General features: G+C 31.6%; 8 protein-coding genes across 8 annotated transcripts; 4 read left to right on the plus strand and 4 right to left on the minus strand.

Moving 5' to 3' along the window:
• On the minus strand, positions 1–717 carry TIF6 (translation initiation factor 6; the record flags this gene model as incomplete). Its single annotated transcript, XM_001642326.1, has 1 exon — positions 1–717. A coding segment is annotated over one exon (717 nt), but the record flags the coding sequence as incomplete, so codon positions are not given.
• Positions 718–1,227: 510 nt separating this feature from the next.
• On the minus strand, positions 1,228–1,644 carry DSS4 (guanine nucleotide exchange factor DSS4; the record flags this gene model as incomplete). Its single annotated transcript, XM_001642327.1, has 1 exon — positions 1,228–1,644. The coding sequence occupies one exon, from the start codon at positions 1,642–1,644 to the stop codon at positions 1,228–1,230; it is 417 nt and encodes a 138-aa protein (XP_001642377.1).
• Positions 1,645–2,545: 901 nt separating this feature from the next.
• Positions 2,546–4,291, plus strand: SPO74 (Spo74p; the record flags this gene model as incomplete). The annotated part of the gene is made up of 1 exon (XM_001642328.1): positions 2,546–4,291. One exon carries the CDS (start codon positions 2,546–2,548, stop codon positions 4,289–4,291), a length of 1,746 nt encoding a protein of 581 aa, XP_001642378.1.
• Positions 4,292–5,050: 759 nt separating this feature from the next.
• On the plus strand, positions 5,051–6,838 carry RLF2 (Rlf2p; the record flags this gene model as incomplete). The annotated part of the gene is made up of 1 exon (XM_001642329.1): positions 5,051–6,838. One exon carries the CDS (start codon positions 5,051–5,053, stop codon positions 6,836–6,838), a length of 1,788 nt encoding a protein of 595 aa, XP_001642379.1.
• A 677-nt stretch (positions 6,839–7,515) lies between these two features.
• MCM4 (MCM DNA helicase complex subunit MCM4) lies at positions 7,516–10,320 on the plus strand (the record flags this gene model as incomplete). Its single annotated transcript, XM_001642330.1, has 1 exon — positions 7,516–10,320. One exon carries the CDS (start codon positions 7,516–7,518, stop codon positions 10,318–10,320), a length of 2,805 nt encoding a protein of 934 aa, XP_001642380.1.
• Positions 10,321–11,054: 734 nt separating this feature from the next.
• On the plus strand, positions 11,055–11,414 carry ATP20 (F1F0 ATP synthase subunit g; the record flags this gene model as incomplete). Its single annotated transcript, XM_001642331.1, has 1 exon — positions 11,055–11,414. One exon carries the CDS (start codon positions 11,055–11,057, stop codon positions 11,412–11,414), a length of 360 nt encoding a protein of 119 aa, XP_001642381.1.
• Positions 11,415–11,789: 375 nt separating this feature from the next.
• ROK1 (RNA-dependent ATPase ROK1) lies at positions 11,790–13,502 on the minus strand (the record flags this gene model as incomplete). Its single annotated transcript, XM_001642332.1, has 1 exon — positions 11,790–13,502. The coding sequence occupies one exon, from the start codon at positions 13,500–13,502 to the stop codon at positions 11,790–11,792; it is 1,713 nt and encodes a 570-aa protein (XP_001642382.1).
• A 321-nt stretch (positions 13,503–13,823) lies between these two features.
• Positions 13,824–15,257, minus strand: NUP49 (FG-nucleoporin NUP49; the record flags this gene model as incomplete). Its single annotated transcript, XM_001642333.1, has 1 exon — positions 13,824–15,257. One exon carries the CDS (start codon positions 15,255–15,257, stop codon positions 13,824–13,826), a length of 1,434 nt encoding a protein of 477 aa, XP_001642383.1.
• Between the last annotated feature and the right edge of the window lie 792 nt (positions 15,258–16,049).

Below are 16,049 nucleotides of genomic sequence, written 5' to 3' on the forward strand. Positions count from 1 at the left end.
AGTATCACGTAAGTTACCAGATATAGAATCTGGGTGAGCATCTTGCAAACGGAAGATACTTTCAATAACACTTAATTCTGGAGCAGTAGTATCCAAACCAGTAACAGCTAAGTAATCATTTACAACCATACCGGCACCAACAACTGAACTACCACGGTTAACAGTACCAGCAACTAATGGTACTTGTAATAGGGAAGATAATTCTTCTTGATCTTGAATGCTAGTTTGTGGATGAACTAAACCACCTTGATTACTTAATGCACAATATGATCCAACAAGGATATTACCTGAAATTGTTTGTCTGAAAACTTCAACACCTAAAACATCACTTATTAATTCCTCAGTTTCTCTATCAATATCAGGATGAACTAAAGCAACGTAATCATTACAACAGATTACGTTACCTAAGGCAGATAATCTTTCTTCGACTCTTTGAATTTTAACAGAATCAGGCAAACTATTTCTCAAATGCAATAATTCTTGATCAGTAGTTTGTGTTGGGACTAATAGACCTCTACGATTACCAGCAGTCATTCTACCTACAATACGAGTACCTGCAATAGTAGTGTGAGCGATTGGGATAGCATCACCTAATTCGGCTTCAAAAGCAGAATAGAAATTTTCAGAGCCACCTAAAGCAACCAAACAATAAGTGTTGGTTAACTTAGAAAAAACACCTATTTCATTAGAATTTTCAAACTGAGTTCTAGTAGCCATTTCAATTCAATCAATTAATCAAGTGATAAGTTCAATAAAATTTTTTATATTTGTCTAATATAGTGAATCGGTAATGGTAAAAAGCTTCCTCACCGATAATCAAATTCAAATACACACTGATATCAAATTTTTAAATTATACAATATTAAATATAAATATAAATAAGTATCTATTATATATTATTAACTATTTTAATACATTATTAACTATTTTAATACATTATTATAAATCATCCTTCATTATTAATATCATCTCATCCATCTCTTATTGGAATTTTTCAAAAATGCGATGAGATTGAAAATTTTTCAAACTATCAAAATCAGGGTAACTGAAAGAGTATGGTATATAAAAAAACGTCATAATGAAGATAGAAAGAGTGAGTATCTGAGAGGAAAGAGAAGTTTGGTGAAGGTACGATGAGAAATTGTTTAAAACTTAGTATTGATTTAAAAACATTAGCACCTACTTAACCTAATTCGATGCAACACATTTCATAATCCAGTATAAATATTACAATTCATAATTGATACTGTTCAGACTTAGTAAGTTTATTTGATTTTTATTATCTTTATTTGAAACATCTGCTATTTCACAAACCATACCAATAGGTCCTTTATCGCAATCTGCACATATCAGGTATTTAATACATTTCGTAACTTCCCAAGTGTTTCCCTTAAAATTTAAAATAAATTTTGAATCATCAAGTTGCAATTCTAAATCTTGTGGAATTTCTTTTGAGACCCCAACATTATCAAAATCCCAAATATCATTAACAATTAAAAATTTACCCAAAGAAACATCTTTAATATTATTCTGCATTAACTTAAATATATCATAAACATCAGAAGACCATTCAATGACTTTGCTTTCATCAACGGTAATGATTTGACTATTACAATTATCAAATACACACTTAGCTGTACCCATAATTAAGATTTTTTTACAACTTGGCTTATATATCTATCTGTCTTATTTAAATTATTAGCACCTCTGTAGTGATTAAAAATTTCCAAATAACGTCGTCAATCTTCAGAACAATGGTGACTTTAATTATAAAAATTCAATTAAATTATCTAATATTAGGAACCACGATCTAGAAAAGAGTTCAATACTAGTATGTTTTCCGTTCTCTTTCTTGCCGAATAGGGAGCTGCCAATCTATCAGTATATATATATAAAGGCATTCAATTGCAAATTAGCATTCGAATAATTGTATATTTGAAGAGTTAGACTTATAATCGATTGGTATTGTTCATTACGTCTTCTTGTCACCGCTAGTCTGATTTGATTTGATTTGATTTTGGTTTGGGCTTAAATTTGATTTAGTTAGATTCCATCACGTTACCCGGATACAGTCAGATTTACCCTCCTTCCACCTTTCAGTCACCAAACACTTTCGACAAAAGATCAGGCGCCAGCGTCACAAAGTTGATAAAAAAATAGAAAACAAACAATTAAAGATGTTCAAACAAAATAAGAAAGAGTAATTGTGATATATTATAGTTGTCTCAGGTATAAAAAGAGGCCGGATAACTTGAACAAAAGAATATCGTTCTTTCTGTATACTTCAACAGTTCCAAGAAAAACTAGTTTGTCTTGGGAGATTGAATATCTGGAAAAACCTTACTAATTCAATTATAGTAGGGATCAGTGGGGAAAAAAAAATAAAGTGAAAGGCAAATTATAGGTTAATAGAAACTTCAAAAGGTTTTGATACAATTATTAATTATAGGTATTTACATTAGGAAATAAGTAATTGTTCTTGTTAATATATTTCTTTTTTTAAACAATACCATCGAATTTATTCTACTCTAAATCTGTCCCTACAATGGCAATTGTTGATATTGGGGAATTTACTGATAATTTTGGTTCTCTTACTTTAAGAAACCCTAATATTAAAGACTCAACTTTATCAAAAAAATTAGATATACTAGAATTTGGAAGCATACCAGGAAAGGAAAATTCAAATACCAGAGGCTCTTCATATTCTGTGAATTCTAGTCAAATGATGTTATCTTGTTCAAATTCAGAGGAAGAAGAAGATGAAGAAGATGATGACAATGGGGAAGAGCAAGATAAAAGAGAGGATATTAGAAATATAATAGATACAGATGGAAACCCCAATGGAGAAAACAAAAGTATTATCGAAAAGGAACTAGAATTGAAGAAGTTCTTCAAATCTGAGAAAAATTCAAATCCAATATTAAAAACAAAATTTACAAAGCTGAGGCATAGAGATAATAATATAAATCCAAATTTCAATATTATTACCAAAACACTAGATGAAAATGAATCCATACAAGGAATAAGGAATGAAAATTATCATTTGAAGTTGGCTTTGAAGGAAAAAGAAGATGAATTAAAAAATGTTTTAAAAAATATGAAACAAATGAATAATTTTGAAACGTCAATAAATCCAATTACATTGAACAATAGTAATTTAGACAAATTGATTAATATCGAAGGCGAAAATTTTAATAAACAAAGTCTACTCCTGAATGAATTCGATATTATTTCTCATATATCTGGTTCTCCATATAAAGGCAATAGAATACCATCGAGAATAACAGAAAGTTCGTTAGCTAGCACAACTATTTCAAATAAAATAAACAATCACCAGTTATTTACAAAATCAATAATACCATTTTTACAAAAGATAATCCAAATTTACAATTCAAATTTCTTATTTGAGGACGAAACTGATGAGCTGATATCTAAATATCATGATTTTGTTGATCCACATCTGGATAATAACTTCAAAGTTAGAGTATTGGATGAAATGTTAGATGAATTAATCTTCTTACAAAGACAATTAATTGGTATATTAAATAGGGAATTGCACTATAAAAAAATTACAAGAAGATTGGAAAAATCATTAATTGACTTTTTTGATGTAAATTCATTTGTTTCTCAACCTCCAGAATATGTCAAAAAATTAAAAGATGATATATTAGATACGTTGGTTCAAATTTTTGGTTATAATATTCAAAATATCGAGCAATATGACTCTTATTATGAAAAAGATGTTTTCAATAGTTATAAAACCAGTCTTTTCACTAAATATTCAATGGCGGCAGATGAAGATGAAAACAAGATATTAATTCCCAAAACAGAGGTGCAAGAAAAGTTGAAGAATATCAAAGAAGGATTAAACCTCTACTCAAAGAATATTTTTAAAACCAAAAATTCTTCTCAGACAGACTTCAGTTCTAATCGTAGCGATGGGTCTAGCTCAAGTTATTTTGGAGATGATTTAGAAGATTCTGTTAAAGATAATGAAAATATACCTTTTAAAAAAGATACCAATTCTAACTCCAGTAGCTTCAGCGGGAACTCCTGTACAAGTATAAAAGAAAAGGATAGATTAAAAGAAAGCAAAAATAATTTAGAATTTTACCCCATTGGATTTAACGAAGAAATGCTTCTTTCTAAAACTCCACAAAAAAATATGAACAAAACAACAAATAATGAAAATATTACACCGATATCTTCTTTACAAGAGAGAATTTTTAATGATGAAAGTGATGCATTACAGGATTTTTTGCTTGAACAATTGGATTCTCTAGAAATGTAATTTATAAATATAGCAATTCTTTATTTGTAATAAATTAATTATACAAAAATGAACAAAAAAATAAAAAAAGCTTGATTAATTTATCAAATTATAATAATTCTCATCAACAAAGTTGATATTTCCTGCTCAATCAAGGCTAATAAGCAACAATAATTTGAAGCACATCTAATCAAATTAATAAAGTTATGTAACTCTGTCATCAGCAAGTGACAGATCAGATCAGATCAGATCAATCAGACAACTATCAACCTGTTTTTTCACAGAAGCCTCTGACGCGACGCGTAAATTTCAAATTTATTCTTTTTTAAATTAAATTCAAGGTTTTCGTGTATCACTTTTTTTTTTGATGGAAAATTAGTATATAAAAAGATGAGACCTTGATTATCGTAGATGGATTAAAGAAGAAGATACACATATACTCACAACTATATATACAGGTATAGGAAACAAGAAGAACTCATATAGTAATTAGCCTTGAGAAGCTATAGATAGTAGGACTTTTGTAGATTGGCGGTATTCAGTTGGCTACATAGATTTATTTTTCGTAACCTGAAGAGATTTGGTTTAATTCAGTGAACTAAGCAGTTTTTTCAACAGTGGATTTGCACATACCTATAAGTTTATACATATTCAAATACATATAGATCGTGGGTGATATCGGGATTGATTGTTATTCTTTTATTTTGAATTCAAATTTTATCTAGAAGATTCTATTACTTTTTTCACCAAAATCAAATCGGTTTACCATTATCAATTAAAATGACTAGTCCTGAGAAGGAATCATCCAAAGATGGTAATAAACAAGGTATTTTAACATTTTTTCAAAATAATACTCCTTCAAAAAAGAAGATTAACAAGAAAAATATTTCTAAAGACATCTCAAAAGATGACACAGGAAATAAGATAGAAATTATTGACTTGGATATTGATCATCCAATAGAAAAAAATAACTTGAAGGAAGTTGAAACTGAATTGAAAAATGATTCAACAGTTAAATTGAATGACAGTGTCGAACAAAAAGATAACAAACAAGAAGTGGTCGACTCTGATAAAGATGAGGATACAAAACTGAGTAAAAAAGATTTGGCAGCAATTAGAAGAGAAAAATTGAAAGAAGAGAAAGAATTGAAAAGACTCGAAAGAGAAAAAGAAAAACAGAAAAAAGAAGCTCAAAGGTTAGAAGAAAAATCTAAACGTGAATCGAAGTTAGAAGAAGAGAAACGCAAAAGAGAAGAAAAGGCTGCTGAAGTTAAACGTAGAAGAGAAGCATTAAAATTACAAAAGGAAGAAGAAAAACGTAAGAAAGAAGAAGAACGATTAGAAACTAAAAGAAAAAGAGAAGAAGAAAAACTAAAGATTGAAGAAGAGAAAAGATTAAAAGAAGAAGCTAAAGAAAGAGCACAATCCAGGATTGGTAATTTTTTCAAAAAAGTACGTGATTCATCTAATGAAGAATCAACTAGATCTGATTATGAAAAAATCTTTTTAAAATTTCATGCTAAAGAAGGTATTAATATTTCAAAAGGTTTCAAATTATCAGAATCTACATTAAAGGAAAAGATAAATGAGATTGATTCTCTGCTGAGGGAAACAAATGAAGACAATGAAGATGTATCACAATGGATAAAATCAAGGACCAACAAAAGAGGTTACAAAATAAAATCCACAGCTGTATCAGTTCTTCAACAAATGACTTCAAAGGATAAAACAGATGAAGAATTACAAGTTTTACTATCACTGGTTCCAAATAAATACATAAAATTTTATGAAAATGTCAGGCCACCATATATTGGAACTTATTCAAAAGATATTGTAATCCCTGTAGACAATCCTTTTACACAAGAGGGAACAGGATATAATTATGACTATGATTCTGATCTAGAGTGGGTCGAAGAAGATGAAGAAGGCGCAGATGCAGAAAACTTAGAGTCTGGTGAAGAAGATGAAGAAGATGATGATGAAGAAGAAGAGGCAAGTGAAGGTGAATTTGACGGATTTTTAGATACAGAAGATAAAACCGGAGAAACCAAAAAAAGGAAATATGCTGGTCCATTAATACCTACAGTTTATCTAAGAACAGACATAGAAACGTTGGATAAAGAAAACCAAGAGTATTTTGAAAAAGTCGCAGTTCAATATTTGATAAAAACACAAAAGTTCCCAATTGATCCAAAGAAAAGTTCGATACTCAATAACAACGCATCTCCTAGTAAAAGAGCGCTAACAGATTCATCAAATAGTGGAGTATCAACACAAGGAAATAGCCCTATGGGGTCACCAGAAAAGAAAGCTAAGACGATAATTACTGAAGTGAAAGATCTCATAACATTATTCGAAGAATTAATAGATAGTTCATTTTCATTGGCAACAATGACAGAAATTGTACAAAAAACTTTACCGCAGTATAACAAACAAACAATCAAGAATACAGTCAAAGAATATGCAATCAGGGGTACAGGCAAAGGAGATACACCACGTACATGGAGTCTGAAAGATGGTAATCAATTAGAGAATCTTCGACAAAATCAAGAATCTCTACCTCAATAAAATATTGACAAAAGTGAATAAATTCAATAGCATTTTTAATATATATATATATTAACGAAGAGATAAATCTATATGTAACTATTTAAAATATAATGCAATAGAAGATATCTCGATTGTAATCAAAAGAGTTAAAGTACCTTTCGCTGTTATGCATGGCTTGGTCGATGAGGTATGCCAACTATAAAATCATCTGTTTATTAGATTTCCTAAAAGGGTAATCGCATAGCATTCATTTTTGACTATAAAACCAAACCAAAAAGAAAAAGAAAAGACAATATATAAAAACGAATAAAAATGAAAAATTGTTAGATAGACATACAATCCAATTAATGATCAAGAACTGTTGTATCGTTAGCTGTCATAAATAGGATTCAAGACACTCTAGATTACAAATATCCTTACATAATTTTGCGAACTAGATCCAGATTAGTTTGTTTAACTGTCGTGTTGCTATTGCTCTCTAATTAGGGCCATATTCCAGATATATAGTTTAGACTAGGGCCAAAAACAAAAAAAAGGAATTAATAGAACGGTATAAGGCTGAAAAGATATATAGACTTAATTTGATATAGTCAATTGGTAGTGGTGAATATAAAAAAAATACAAATAAACAAGAACAATTCACTTCATATTATATCATATTATCTTTTATTACATCATATTAATAATCTGGGAAAATGTCTGATCAACCAAGTTCTCCGTCGAGAAATGTAAATCAGAATGCACCTTCTTCTCCAAATGGAGCTGAACCCAGTTCGATGCCACCACAGCCTTCTTCTCCTGCTTTATTTTATAACTCATCTTCTTCTCAAAGGGATACATATGAACGTGATAGTGCCAATAGAAACTCGAATCGTAATAGGAATAGTGATAATGGTGTAACCGGATCCTCTCCATTTAGATATCCTTCTTCATCTTCTCAAAATATTGGATCCCAACGTTCTGATCATAGGGGACAAGGTAGAAATCCAAACCAAACCAGACTATCTAGCCAGCCTAATAGACTGTCAGATTTCAGAAGTGATAGATCTGTACCTCACTCTTCTTCCTCCTTGAATGGTCGTTCTAATGGTCACCGTTCACAAATGAGAAGAAATGATATTCATGCATCTGATTTATCTTCTCCAAGAAGAATTGTCAATTTCGATTCTAGATCTGGGTTACTATCTTCCTCTTCTTCCGCTCCTCCATCAGAGGCTTCTGAACCGTTGAGAATCATTTGGGGTACTAACGTCAGTATTCAAGAATGTGCTAATAACTTTAGAAATTTCTTAATGTCCTTCAAGTATAAATATAGGAAAACCTTGGATGAAAGGGAATCATCTATCAATGATACCACTGATGAAGAGTTATATTATATAAAACAATTGAACGAATTGAGAGAATTGGGTATATCAAATCTAAACTTGGATTCAAGAAATTTGTTGGCATTTAAACAAACTGAAGAATTATATTATCAATTGTTGAACTATCCGCAAGAAGTTATTTCCATCATGGATCAAACAATTAAAGATTGCATGGTCTCACTAGTTGTTGACAACGATTTGGACTTCGATTTAGATGAAATTGAAACAAAGTTTTACAAGGTTAGACCCTTTAATGTTGGTACTAAGAAAGGTATGCGTGAACTAAATCCGAACGATATTGATAAACTTATTAGCATAAAGGGTTTAGTATTAAGATCCACACCCGTTATTCCAGACATGAAGGTTGCATTTTTCAAATGTAACGTCTGTGATCATACGATGGCAGTTGAAATCGATAGAGGTGTTATTCAGGAGCCTGCAAGATGTGAACGTATTGATTGTAATGAGGCAAATTCTTTATCTTTGATCCACAACAGGTGTTCTTTTGCTGATAAACAAGTTATTAAGTTGCAGGAAACTCCAGATCTGGTTCCTGATGGTCAAACCCCTCACTCTGTTTCACTATGTGTGTATGATGAATTAGTGGATTCTTGTCGTGCTGGTGATAGAATTGAAGTTACAGGTACCTTTAGATCTATCCCAGTGAGAGTCAATTCAAGACAGCGTGTATTGAAATCATTATACAAAACCTATGTAGATGTGGTTCATGTAAGAAAAGTTTCTGATAAAAGAATGGATGTTGACACTTCGACTGTTGAACAAGAACTACTACAGAATAAGTTAGATAATAACGAAATTCAAGAAGTAAGAAGATTAACTGATGAAGATCTGGAAAAAATAAGAAGTGTAGCAGAAAGAGAAGATCTATATGAACTTTTAGCGAGATCAATAGCTCCAAGTATTTTTGAATTAGATGATGTTAAAAAGGGTATACTTTTACAACTTTTTGGTGGTACAAATAAAAAGTTTACCAAAGGTGGTCGTTATAGAGGGGATATAAATATTTTGCTATGTGGTGATCCTTCAACTTCAAAATCTCAAGTATTACAATATGTTCATAAGATTTCTCCTCGTGGTGTTTACACCTCTGGTAAAGGTTCTTCTGCTGTTGGTTTAACAGCTTATATAACAAGAGACGTTGACACGAAACAATTGGTGCTAGAGAGTGGTGCTTTGGTCTTATCAGATGGTGGTGTCTGTTGTATTGATGAATTTGATAAAATGAACGATTCTACAAGATCGGTTTTGCATGAAGTTATGGAACAACAAACAATCTCGATTGCAAAGGCTGGTATCATTACAACTCTAAATGCAAGAACATCAATCCTTGCAAGTGCTAATCCTATCGGCTCCCGTTATAATCCAAATTTGCCTGTAACTCAAAACATTGATCTCCCACCACCGTTGCTTTCAAGATTCGATTTAGTGTATTTGGTTTTAGACAAGGTTGACATGGATACTGATAGAGATTTAGCCTTACATTTAACGAGATTGTATATGGAAGATAAGCCAAAACATGTTACCAATTCTGATATTTTACCTGTTGACTTTTTAACAATGTACATCAACTATTCTAAAGCCAATATTCATCCAGTTATAACCGAATCGGCAAAAGTGGAATTAGTCAAGGAGTATGTCAATATGAGAAAGATGGGTGATGACTCTAGATCTGATGAGAAGAGAATCACGGCAACCACCAGACAATTGGAAAGTATGATTCGTTTATCTGAGGCTCATGCAAAGATGAGATTATCTGAAAGTGTAAATGTCGAAGATGTACAAGAAGCAGTCAGACTAATAAAATCAGCTATCAAAGATTATGCAACAGACCCAAAGACAGGTAAAATTGATATGAATTTAGTCCAAACCGGTAAATCAGTTATCCAAAGAAAATTACAAGAGGACTTGGCTAGAGAAGTGATTAAGATATTAACAGACCATACATCTGATTCTATGACATATAATACATTGACCAAAATATTAAATGAGCAGTCTCAAGATAGGGTTGATTCTTCTGATATCTCAGAAACTTTAGCTAGATTGCAACAAGAAGATAAAGTTATCGTTCTTGGTGAAGGTGTGAGGAGATCTATCCGTTTGAACACTCGTGTGTAATACTAATAATACTAATAATAATAATACCTATACTAATACTAATATAATAAATTCATCGTTCCAAATAGAAAAACAAAACAATAAAAAATGAAAAAGAAGTGAGAACATCTAAAGATTTGATTGATTAATAATTTACGGTTCCTATATATACGATATAGTTTTGTTTATTACAAGTTTTACTAATGATATGACATTGTTTTATATAATATAAATTTACTATTTAGTGTCGTTGACACCTTTTCAGAGAGTTTTTCTTTGCTGGGATAATTTTTATTTTTTTTTAGGTGTTGCCAAATATTTTCAAAAAGCCCACCAGTTCAATTACTACATTATTGTCACCATTCTCGATCGATTCACCACATATAAGCTAGAGATCTGATACGTTCTGTAATCACTTCCTTATATATTAATTCAGGCATTGCATTACTATATGTGATTCTTTCTTAACATATGATTGGCTCTCGTGATATCATTGTGAACGTGACTCTAATTATATGTATTTTTTCCAACATCATCAAAACTGGACATGGAAATATGAAAGTTTTGATGAAGTCCCCTGGTTCAGTTCAATTTTAATCCTAATCTTAATCAATTAACAGTTTAATAGATCAATTCAATTAGCTGATAAGTATATCTTCAATTATATCAATAACTTAATCGAGACTACGATTTTAATTGGTTAATTTCATAGTAGGAGAAATACCTTAATTGTTTATCAAAGCGTACGTATTACGATGTTGGGAAGAATTCAATCATTCACTAGCTGTCTAGCTACTAAGACTAATATTTGGACTGCCAAGACTGTTTACTATGGTAAGGTCGGTTTAGAAATTTCTAAACAAGTATATGCAAAAGAAGGTTTACAACCACCAACCGTTGCTCAATTTAAACAAGTTTATAACAATGCTTACAAGAAAGGTTTGGAATATGTATATGAACCAAAGAAAGTTGTTTCTTGTGCTCAAAAATTGCAAAGAAAAGATTTAGTTAAGTATGGTGCGTTAGGTATTCAATTATTAGGTTTCTATTCTCTAGGTGAAATCATTGGTAGAAGACACTTGGTCGGCTACAAGTCTTACACAACTCATCATTAATTTTTACAACCTTAACATTTTCGACGTTTATTTAAAAAAGAAAATTTGCAATAAACTGCAAATCAAGAAGAATCAAAAGAAATATGAAAAAGACAAACCATTATTTTTTTTTACTTTAAATCCATCGAGAACTTTATATTCTATATTCCATCTTTTCACTGTTATATATCTATTTGAAATGCTTTTATTCGGAGTACTAACTAATACTTCAATATGAATTATAAGTCATCTATAAATATTAATTTGTATATATAAACACTAATCCCCATGTCAATTTTATAATAAATAAGTAAATAAATAAAAAACATCTCTTTTAATTATTGTCTGTCCTTTAGTAAATGACTATTCCATGTCTACCTAAACTAACTTGAACAATTATTCAGTTTCTTTAGTTTCAATCGCCTTTCTCTTTTTTGATGCTTGAATCATTTCTAATTTACGCTTTCTTTTGATCTTATCAATCTTAGGAACAGTACTTATTTGCTTACGTTCTGAATGCGCTCTACCCTTTTTAACCAATTCTTTCTCCTTTTTAGTCATCTTAGATACTTTTTCCATCCATTCTGAGATTTCACTACCACTTTGCTTCATGACATTAATAATTGGCTTAATTGCAATAGAATCTTCTTTTGTGTAAAAAGTGACGGCTTTACCTGAACGACCACCTCTACCAGTTCTACCGATTCTATGGACATACGCTTGTGCAGTTCTTGGAACATCATAATTAATAACTAAATTTACTCCCTTAAAATCGACACCACGAGCTAAAACATCTGTAGTAATTAAACACCATAAATCACCACTCTTGAATCTTTCAATAATTTTATTTCTTTGCACCTGAGTTCTTTCAGCATGAATAACATCAACATTCAGGCTATCGTACATCATTTCATGATACAATGCCTTTGCTCTTGTAATGGATTCTAAAAATATTATCACCGGTGGTTTGAATTCACCTTCTTGAACAAGTTGCTTAATGGCAATCAGTTTACCTTCTTCGTTACCACAGAAAACTAATTTTTGTTCAATACTTGTGTTTGCAGCTTCTTTATGACCAATTATTACTCTCACAGGATCCATCATGATAGATTTAGCGATTTCTTCAACATTTGATGGAATAGTTGCGGAAAACATCGATTTCCTTAATGAAGAATGGCTACAAGAGCTTAAAATATCATCCGATTGTTCAACAAAAGTTTTATCGAACAGTTTATCAGCTTCATCAAATATTAGATGTTTAACTTGTGATAAATCCAATGCTTCATTCTTAACAACGTCTATCAATCTCAATGGTGTAGAAACGATTATATCGTATTTTTTATCACTAATAACTTTATTTCTAAGTTTTGCACTTAATGATTTAGATAATAATGCAACTTGTAAAGGACGTTTCTTATCTAAAAATATTCTATTTGATAATTTGATACATTCCAAAAAAATTTGATTTGCTAATTCTTTGGTTGGTGAAATAATTAAACCTTTTAAACCTTGTGTATCTTTATCATTTATGACTTGTTGTATTAGTGGTATTAAAAATGCCAAAGTCTTACCAGAACCTGTTGGTGCACATGCCAACATGTCACGATTATTTAAAGCTAATGGGATAGCCTCACATTGAATTGGAGTTGGTTCTGTAAAATGATTTAAAATCAAATTATTCAATAAACGTTTATCGAATGAAAATCTAGTAATTAAATCTTCAAAAGAGCCAATAGGTAACGGAATGTCTTCACCTGAAACATTAGACTTGTTAGATTTACGAAGCAATTTAGCTTCTTCATCATTTGTGATCAGAGGTTTCTGGTATTGCAAACTTTCTTCTTCTTTAATCTCATCTTCTTCGTTATCATTATCTTTATCCTCTTTATCTTCAGCATGAGTTTCCTTTGCCTTATTATAATTGACTTTATTAATTATTCTCTTGTTGTGAAAGAAATCTAATTCTTTAGTTATTTGATTCTCAGCAGCAATTTTGTCATTCTTTTCAATATTTGATGCTTTGGCATTTTCAACAGCGTCACCGATATTCTTGTTTTTGGGATCTTTTTTAACAGATGCACCTCTAGTCAATAACCTGAAAATATCCATATCTTAATTATCAACTCTTATACACAACTACCTAGATTCTAAGTAACCTATCTACTTTAATCTTTTCCAATTATTTTTATGATCATCTCATCTTATTTCATCTCATCTCATCTCATCTCATCGGTTTCTTTATATATTGGCTTTTAAAATTTTTCAAGATTATTCAATTTGATCTGTCCGGAATAACCATGGTTTTATATATTTAAAAGTCGGACAACAACACATTAAAAATGATAAAATTGACAGATGAAAGGATAATACAATAAATTAAGTCATTAATTTATAAAAATTTAATATATGTGAGTAATTTATATGCCTAATCTATTTATTTAAAGAGTTGCCTACAGTATATTCTTTTACCTTTTGATGTAACTCTGCTACCCTTTCAGCAGTATCCATGAATAATTTAAATTCTTCGATAACGGTAGCAACCAATGCATTTAAACCATTTTTCAATGCGTATAAATTTGGACCATCTGATGAAGCTTCATGTGTATTGCTACCTGTACCAAATAGGTCGTCATTGATACCATTGACAGTACTTTCGATATCCGATAGAACACGGAAATAATCGTCTAATTTCTTTTGATAAAGTTGAATCTTTTGTTGGAAAAACTTATCTAATTCGATTGATGATACCTTGCTATCTGGAGTCAATAGTTGTTGGAATAAGATAGTAAATTGTTGTGTATTAGAAATACTTTGGTCTGTCGTTTCCTTTATAAATGCAATTTTTCGTAGATCTTGGGATAATGTTTGTTTTGTTATAGATTGATTCTTTGATAAATATGTTATATCTCTTGGTATCGATTGTACCAAAGACATATGTTCCTCTTCGTCTGCTTTTAGATGTTGTGAAATTTGAACTTGTTTTTGAATAAATTGGTCTAATTGTTCAATTTCTTGACGTAATGCAGGTGGTAAATCGATTATTCTGGTCATTGGGGTAATAGGTAATTGAGAAATAGAGTATATCGCTGATTGCTGAACAGATTGTTGTTGTTGTTGTTGTTGACCACCGAATAGACCGACTCCACCACCTAGAGTCGATGATTGTGTGTTTCCAAATAGAGAAGAGCCTGTACCACCCAAGGTAGTATTTCCAGCTGCAGAATTGCCAAATAATCCACCGCCAGTGGTAGTACCTAAAGGTTTTGCACCAAATAATCCACCGCCAGTGGTTGGAGTAGGAGCAGTAGCATTAGCACCACCGAATAGACCACCACCAGTAGCAGTAGCAGATGGGGCTGCTCCTGCGGGCTTGGCACCAAATAAACCGCCACCAAGACTACCTGGAGCAGCTGTGGTAATTCCGGCAGGTTTACTTCCAAACAATCCACCCCCAGTGGTTGTATTGGTAGCAATGCCTGTGTTGGAACCAAACAGACCACTGCCAGGAGCTCCTGTTGCTGGCTTTGCACCAAACAGACCCCCAGAAGCTGTGTTTGTAGTGCCAATATTCATAGTTTGATTTGAAGAACCAAAAAGTCCACCGCCAGTACCTGCTGTTGCATTTGTACTTGTATTTGAACCAAATAAACCGCCAGTGGATTGACCAGCACCGCCCCCTGGAGCAGCAGTACCTTGATTAAAACCAAAACCACCACCTTGAGTAGCAGTACTGGCACCAGGAGCACAGCCAGCTCCACCTAATGGCTGTTGTTGCTGTTGTTGTTGATTGTTAAATGGGAACCCGGTATTTGATGAAGCCGGCTGACCTCCAAATGAGGTATTAGTTTTACCAAAATTAAACATTCTTACTTGACTTATACCCGCAATTCAGGTATTATAACAATTCAATTGACTATACAATTCAGTCAGACCTTACAAATATGTGATATCAATTATTCTTTTAGTTTTATTTAATCAAATCTCGATTATTTTTCAACTTTCTTGTTCTTTTTTTTTTTTCGTTCTTTTTGGGTTGAAAAATAACAATTTCGATAATATTGAACTTCGGGTTCGATACACACGTGATCCAAAATGGCTAATATCGTGAATATTACTGGATTATATATGCATCGAGGAAAACATAGTTTGTGGGAAAGTGTATTACCTCTAAAAAGTCTAAGTCCGTTTTAGAAATTTATTTTATTTAAGGTTTAAGCATGTGTTCCCACATACTTGATACAAGTTAATGGTTTTATGTTCCCACTGCCCTTATTAAACAAGTGACATCTGTACCATTCCTAAAAAGCCCCCATCGGAAGGTTTGGGTTTCCCCCTGAAAAACCCTAACTAACTTAGTATATACCGAAAATATGGGGTGGGGTTGTGAAAAAATTTTTTTTAACAACTTCCTTTCTCATATGCATCTGACGAGTATTATAGCTGAACGGCTACATTATAGAGATATCAAATCCCCGCGCCTCATATTACCATTCTCATAACGCGCTCAAAAGAACAAGACTACTAGAATATAGAATTTTTCCGCTATATCGCAAGTGTAGCCTGGTCATTTACTCTTACTCACCTGATAATAAATGTGATCAATAAATATTTCCATGATCCCCTTGATCCGATGTATTGACTTACGATGTTTTCTAA

Source organism: Vanderwaltozyma polyspora, genomic scaffold (genome assembly GCF_000150035.1).
Source record: "Vanderwaltozyma polyspora DSM 70294 KpolScaffold274 genomic scaffold, whole genome shotgun sequence".
NCBI classification, from domain to species: domain Eukaryota; kingdom Fungi; phylum Ascomycota; class Saccharomycetes; order Saccharomycetales; family Saccharomycetaceae; genus Vanderwaltozyma; species Vanderwaltozyma polyspora.